We start from the raw sequence: 7943 nt of genomic DNA on the forward strand, positions 1-7943 counted from the left end.
TTTATGGAAACAGCTGTCTAGTAACAAACTTCTTTGAAGGCTGTTTTGATGACTTTTCAAATATTATATCAGATATAACAAAAAGTCATGGAAAAGCCTTCAGAGTAGGTTCTTACTAGACACTATATGTACACACAAACACACTTACATAAGCAAATATGAATCTTAAAGCTGTATATTCTTTCTTCCCTCCTCCTCCAGTTTCTACATGAAAGTAATACCTGATTTTAAATGTACCATAGACACCATAAGATAACCTTTAAGTAATTCAATCTATTTTAAACTAGAATTAAAGTATTTTGAAAATTATACTAGGATCATTATGAATTATACACTTGATATAAACGCTCATGCCATTATCTCGAGAGAAATTATTAACTACTGTATATTTCCCTCTCATTGCAAGTTGTCTTTTGATATAAGCATTAGGCATTGACTGAAGTATAGTATTAACTGTAGGGGCATATTATTATTCTTTCTCATATATTTATAACTAAAATGCTAGAATGCAACACAAAATACAAACTACTAAAATTACATGTAAAATAATACTGTAATAAGAACCATATTTCTTACATTTTCCTTACAGAATCAATCCACAACATATAATTAAGAAAAATCCACAGGAGCCGAACAATTACAGTTATCTTACATAAATTAATTGACTTTTAAGTATCTTTTTTATTATTACATTAATTAGGTCACTATTCTTATTTATAGAAACCCTTCTGAAGAAATGCTTAAAAATGACATTAATGAATCCAGGGCAGATATTCTACATAAATTCAAGAGCACCAAATTGACTTAGTTCATCTATGAAGTTCTGTGACTGAATAATTTCAGTTTCATTTTTTTAACAATGAGTTTTTTTCTGGAAAGCCAGGAAAGGAAGTTGGGGGGAGAAGAGCAAAGCAGCGTAAACTGTTAACATATTGAGAGATAAAAGAAACAGAATCTTTATTAACTTAAACAACATTTGTTTTAATTCCAAGTAAGACTAAGTTTAGGTTTAACAACAGTATATGAAAATATTTTATTCATCTACAAAAAGTCTTACCACAGGGAAAAATCCAGTTTTTTTCCCCAGATATACACTATCAAGACGGATAACAAGGTTACAAGCAGATTTTCAGACTTGAGGCATGTTCCAAAAACATTTGTTTATCTGTTATTTGGCAGGGTTCTCTTGAACTTGCTATCTCATCAGAATAGAGGAAAATGATCAAGCAAAAGAGCATGCACCCCCAAAGGCAGCAATTTAAAGAACAGACTGCTTTGTAAATTTGACAGTGGCTTAACTTGTTCGGGGCAGAACAGCTGATATAGACACATCGACCAGATCCTGACCATAGAACTCTATGGATAATACTAAATGAAGTTGCCTAATATTCTCAAGCAGCTGCTACATTTACTTGAAGGGATGCTCAGCTTTTTATGTTCATGTATTATTAATACAGTGGTGCCATTTTGTACTCTGCCTGAAGCACTGATAATCTGTTTGCATCTTTCTTGTTGTATGATGGGGAAGCAATCAACCACAAAGAATGAACCAAATTCCTAAGGCTAATAATTGAGTGCCTCTATGACTGATAAAGAATATTATACTCAATTAATAACTGTGCATTAATTTTCTGATTATGTGCATATTTTTAGTCAAGGCTGTTAATGAAGGGCAATTCTCAAGGGAGGGGAAGGAAACGATTCCATCTGATAATAAACATTCTTTCTCCTATGTTATTGCCTTCCTCTTATTAGTAACATGCTCTTATTAAAAAAATTATTTACAAATCTCTGAGGGATTCTCACTACAGAAATATACAAGGCTCATTTATTTTCACTTACTACTATTTTATTCTATGTTGAAAAGGTAACTCTATTTCTACTCTCTTGATCTACCGAGAATAAAAATGCCGTCCTTGACAAATACTGAAATGCTCATGCCACTGAAGATGGTTCAAGGAAATATAAGCAAAAAAATATTTGCTTATTTATTTTGGGCTTTGAGATGTTCAAATTAACACCATCAGTTCAGATAGGCTGGTTGTTTGGAAGACAGGTCCACTTGGAAAACCCAAGCTACAATAAGGATATTTTAAAATAAAAACAAACAGCCAATAAATTATAGCGGTTAAGGTGTTAAAATGTAGATCAGGGAGAATCAGAATTAAGCCCTGCTCAGTCATGAAGCTCACTTAGTAATTTTGAGCCAGTTACATTTTCTGAACCAATCAAGCAAACCTATTTTGGACACAGTATTAGGCAAGACTCTTTGGGTTTTCAGAAGAACATAAATGGAAACAACAAAGCAAGTACATTGGTAATGAGCATCCATCTATTCTCTTACAACTTATAAATCATTCATTAAAATTATCTATCATGCTTTTTCTACATTTAAGCAGCACTCTGAAATACTGCAAAAGCCTGGTTTACTGCCTTTTACTACATGGTTTTACTACATGGATATAGTACCTGGTTTAGTATCTTTTCTACATGGTGCCTTTTGAATTATTTGCATAGCTCAAGTTTAAACACAAATCTGTAATGATGACATGCTTAATGAGTTTACTTTTTTAAGCATAACTTGTTTTTCAAAATGTTATAAAGCATTTGGAATATATACTCTCAAGAACATTCAAACTCTGAGGTTCCTTTATTCTGTTATCACTAACAACGACCATCATAATTTCCACAGAAACTTCCAACTTCTCTTAAATTATGAAAAATCAAAATCCTATTAAAGAAATTGAGGAATAGAGATAAATGTCATACCAATTTTTTAGATGTATTCAAATTTTTTATGGAAAAAAATCTTTCTCTTTTAAATCACCTGCTTAAGCAGCTAATATAACTTGATCTCACACACAAAGAGCCAGGAAAGAGCGAGATTAAGGGATAAACATGAAAGCATCGAAGATGGATATAAAGACTTAGGTTTGCTTACTTTGCATCCCATACATGGTCACCTCTATGAAAGATGACTAAATTGTTATTAGGATCCAGGGCCAGCCCAGAAACCTGGCCTAGTTTGAGGGTTATGCCTGGCCAGTCAGCTACTTCTTCTATCTTTAAACCTGAAAAAAATCAACGAGGAATATATTTATTCTATATATTATGATAATGTCTGTGCTTCTTACAAAACTTGAACATACAGTAGTCCTTGACTTACAACCATACATTTAACAATGGTTCAAGATTACAAAGGCCTTGGAAAACATAACTTACAACCCATCCTCAAGTTACAATCGCTGCACCACTCCCAAAAGTGACTTGATTATAATTCAGGCTGTTTTCAACTGGTTTGCATTTACAACAGTTGTAGTGGCTTCTGGTCATGTGATAGCAACTAGATTCCAGCTGGCTTCTGACAAGCAAAGTCAATGGAGGAAGCTGGATTTGCTTAAGGAATGTGTGATTTCCTTAACAATCTTGTGATTCACTAAAAAAAAAGTGGTAAAAATGGACATAAATCGGGCCCAGTAATGTGATGACTTGCTTTATGACCACAGCAACTCATGATGGAAATTCCAGTCCCAACTGGGGTCATTAAGTTGAGGATTGCCTGTACTTTTGCATGCCATGGTATAATGCACATAGTATAATAATTACAACATAGCTAATCCCAAATTTTCAAAGATTTGCTGGACAACCGTAATGGACTAATATTTAGGCTGGTTGAGGGGCCCAAACTCTGCAAGCTATAATGTTGTTATATAACTGCAGTGAATGAACCTGGCCAGTGTTTTTTTATTCTTAAAAAAAGAAAAAAAAACCAGCCTCAGCATAGATCTCTCAGGCATGTTCCCCAGCAGTTTCCAAAGGCATGAAAACCATATCTTCTTTTAGAAGCATAATGTAAAATGAACTCATCTCAACATTCTTTCTATATCATCTATGCTGTAAATGCCAATATTTCAATATTCCAATAGGTCAACTGTCAGTAGCAATATGCTTGCCTATAACAGAGGGAGACAGCAACTGGTCATTCCATCAATTTGACAGAAATAGCAGTAGCCACAATTTGATGACTGCTGCTCAGACTCATTTCCAAACAAATTGTCTATAAAAACTGTATAAAATTACGCTGAATTTTATTCGTGTTTCTATTCTCTTCCTACTCCCACTCTCAAACAAGAGTTTCTTGTTTGAAACCTTGCATACACAGTGAAAACAATTCCAAATATGTTTGTGCAAAAACTGATTTCAGTAGAACACTTGCATGCTTCAGTTAGTATTTGCTTGATTGCTTGTATTTCAAGATTCTGGATTTTTTTTTAAATTACTGAACTTATTATTCTTGGGAAAACCTTAGCTGCAAAAGTAGGAATTCCATTTGTTTTCTATTTACAAATCAAAAGAAAAACAAACTGTCAATAAAATAAAGCACCAAACAGATAATATTCATACTAATTTTAAAATAAGTCCCAAAGATTTGAAGGAAACATATCCAGGAATGTAAATTAAATTCTTTAATTTATTATATTTACAAGTAATTTATTTACAATATTTGTTAACCAATGCAATCAAGTGCAACAATCATAAAGCATTAGGTTTGTGTGTGTGTGTGTATGTGTGTGTATATATATATACACATACACACACACATATATACATACACATACACACACACACATATATATATATACATATACGTATATATATATACACATATACATATGAGTGCTTTTTTTTTTGAACACCCTGTCAGCCCAAATATGGGAGAGAGAAGTCTTTTGCCTGCATCAGCTCAATCCAGAGCCATCCACAGGCAGCAGTCACTTAACTGCGACATCATATGTGTTTTTCAAAATTTGGATTGCTAACAAAGAATTAAGGGAGTATTGGGATAGCTATTTCTAACCTTATTTGGTTTTCATCAGCCAGACATACCCTTCCGAGATTCGAACCTGGGCTGTCTGCATGTTAAGCAGAAGTATTAGCCATACCTGGGCTGACAGGGTGTTCAAAAAAAAAAAAAGCACTCATTCTCTTCCCCTGTCTCTTGTAGCTAACAAAGTGAGAAAGAGCCTGTGGCCTAGGGGCTAATACTTCTGCTTAACATGCAGACAGCCCAGGTTCGAATCTCGGAAGGGTATGTCTGGCTGATGAAAACCAAATAAGGTTAGAAATAGCTATCCCAGTACTCCCTTAATTCTTTGTTAGCAATCCAAATTTTGAAAAACACATATACATATATATACATACATATATATATACACACATATATATACATATATATAAAGTATATTCATTCCATCTTTCTATCCATACCATATAAACATTTATGTCATTTCCCTCCAGTCTCTATTTTACTTTCCTGCCCCCCAAACAGAATAATAATAATAATAATAATAATAATAATAATAATAATAATAATAATAATAATAATAATAATCACAAATTACATACTCACTATACCAGAAACTCTTATGTTACATAAACATTCACAACATTTTCTTTCAGCCTTCTATCCTTGTTAGGGCATGATGACTAATGAAAAAGTCTAGTCTACTGTTTCTATCACTTGAGCTAACTTTGATTTCAATTTTGATTGAAAATTACAATTTATAAAATTTTCTTATATAACTTTTAAGACATTCCTGCCCAGTTGTCTGCATGTAAGTACCTAGTACAGTAGTTCAGTTTCTGAGTTTATAGAATATAATAAGCAAATAGATGAAAAGCATGAACAAAACTCATAAAGAATAGGGTTTCCTGCTTGAGCAAGGGGTTGGATTAGATGACCTCCAAGGTCCCTTCCAATGTTATTATTATTATTGTTGTTGTTGTTATTGTTATTATTATTATTATGATCTCTACATTGGCATAACACCACAAAACTTGCTATTTTACTTTTCTGTGAAACACAGTCTCCAAAGAGGGGCTGCAATTAGGGTTAGTTGTGCTTTAGCTAGACTAATATTTTGTTCATCAGGTTACAAATAATGTTACTTTTCCTAAGTAATTATGAAAAACAGACCTAATTAACAAGCATTTTTGTCAGCTGCTTTTCAACAGAGCAGAGATGCAACAGCAAATACTATTATAATACTTCCTGTGCAATGTCAGAATAAATCGTACGGCACAGGTATCAAACTCGATTGCATCACGTGACGTATCGTGACGTTTTTGCCTTTGCAGAGCCGGGGTGGGTGTGGCCTGCACGTGACGCATCTGGCCCGTGAGCTTCCAGTTTGACACACCTGTTCTATAGAATGGAAAATATTTTCCATATATAGGATCATAATGTCCACATTAGCAATTAACCCCCTGTCCCCAATTCCTTTTTATAATCTGAGGAAATTCCTTTATGTAACAAAAGGCATTGCTGTTTTTAAATCAAGAGTACAAATATATGGCCTCTGAATTATATACATCCTAAACAGGAGGCAAGCGATGGCTTCAGGAATTGTAAGTAACAGAATAAATGTTGGAAAGGGCCTTGGAGGTCTTCTAGTCCAGCCACCTGCTTAAGCAGGAAACCCCATACCATTTCAGACAAATGGCTATCCAATCTCCTTTTAAAAGCCTCCAGTAATGGAGGAATCACAACTTTTCAAGGCAAGCTGGTCCACTGGTTTATTGTTGTCCATGTCAGGAAATTTCTTCTTAGTTCTAGGTTGCTTCTCTCCATGAGAAACTTAGTAAACTAAGTCAAATAAGTAAATAAAGCAGAATTTTTTGCACTCTTTGTTTTTGCATTTTTGGGTTTAACTGCAGCTCTTAATCTTCTATTGGGAAATGGAAGAAAAATCAATACAACTTTTCTAATCAGAAAAAAGAGTTGCTGTTTCATATATTTCCTTTCTCTGATTTATGCTACTACAGCATTCTGACTTATTTCCATAGATAAGCTGGCACCAGCAACTTATGCACCAGCTCTGGGCTTCTGGAGAAAACAATATTATATACAGAACAATAATGCTTACACTTTTGGAAAGGTAACATATAAATAGAAATGCAGAAAATGTAATCATATATTTCATGTAAGCGTGAAATAAACGTCTGTAAGAAAAAAAATCTGGCACTTGTCAGATTTAGCTAGCTTTCTCACTTTTTAACCTCTTCCCTTTTTATATCCATTCTTTCCCTTTTTTGTTCTTTTGTATTTTATTTTCTCTTGAAATTTAATAAAATTGTTTTAAAAACAAGCTTTAGCTTGCTTTCATTAAATTAAAGAAATATTTTTCCAGTTTGGTTTTCCATCGAAATCTCAAAATAGTATCTCTATTTGTAGTATGTAAATGGAGTATTTTCCATTTAGCTGCCCAATTTAGAAAGAAATTATCTACAGATGATTATATGATGAAATAAAATTGTGACAAGACTACACAGCTTAGATGTCTAGTAAAAAAAACACACTAGTCCTCTGTGAAAGAGAAATACAATATGAGCATCGTTTCAATAATTCCTGATGACAATACTGAATGGAATACGTTTTTCGTTTAAACATTTGATACAAGGAATGTCAAATGATACATTTTTAAAACTCAGCCCCAAACACATCAGTTAACGTTTCCTCCTCACCTTGCACAGTATGGAGCACAGTACTGGATACTGAAATATAAAAAAAAATACTCCAAACCTACCTCCTGTCTGTTCTTTTTCCCAGTTCCCTACACTGGGTTTATTTTGCTGCAAAGCAACATGCCTGTTTTCCGGTGGCCTCAGAGTTGATTCTAATCTGTGAAACTTGTGGATTCTGTCTCTGACAAGAATGGCATTAGCTCTTTTGTCATTTTTGGAAAATGCTCTGGCATCAGGCCAGCCAAGATCCTTCTTCTGGACTACATTAGCAATCTCGGCTACAAAATCTGATTCAGCATTTTCTGCAGGATTATACTTGTGCAGGTGAACCACGTCTTCCCTTTCTCCTAGCAGCCTGGAAATGAGGGAATAGAAATCACCTGTGTAGAGAAAGAGAAAGACAGGGAAAGAATGGCAGG

The 7943-nt window shown here is 33.9% G+C and overlaps 1 protein-coding gene across 1 annotated transcript in view; it reads right to left on the reverse strand.

Moving 5' to 3' along the window:
• The window catches only part of LOC107292589 (peptidyl-glycine alpha-amidating monooxygenase), a gene marked incomplete at its 5' end in the record, with an annotated part of 29903 nt that extends 21999 nt beyond the window's left edge, over positions 1 to 7904 (reverse strand). The window contains 2 exon segments of the mRNA XM_015821693.2: positions 2942 to 3071; positions 7587 to 7904. Of these exon segments, the coding sequence (XP_015677179.1) occupies positions 2942 to 3071; positions 7587 to 7904 (448 nt within the window).
• Between the last annotated feature and the right edge of the window lie 39 nt (positions 7905 to 7943).

This window comes from Protobothrops mucrosquamatus, unplaced genomic scaffold, assembly GCF_001527695.2.
Source record: "Protobothrops mucrosquamatus isolate PMUCROS unplaced genomic scaffold, P.Mucros_1.0 scaffold1382, whole genome shotgun sequence".
Lineage (NCBI taxonomy): Eukaryota > Metazoa > Chordata > Lepidosauria > Squamata > Viperidae > Protobothrops > Protobothrops mucrosquamatus.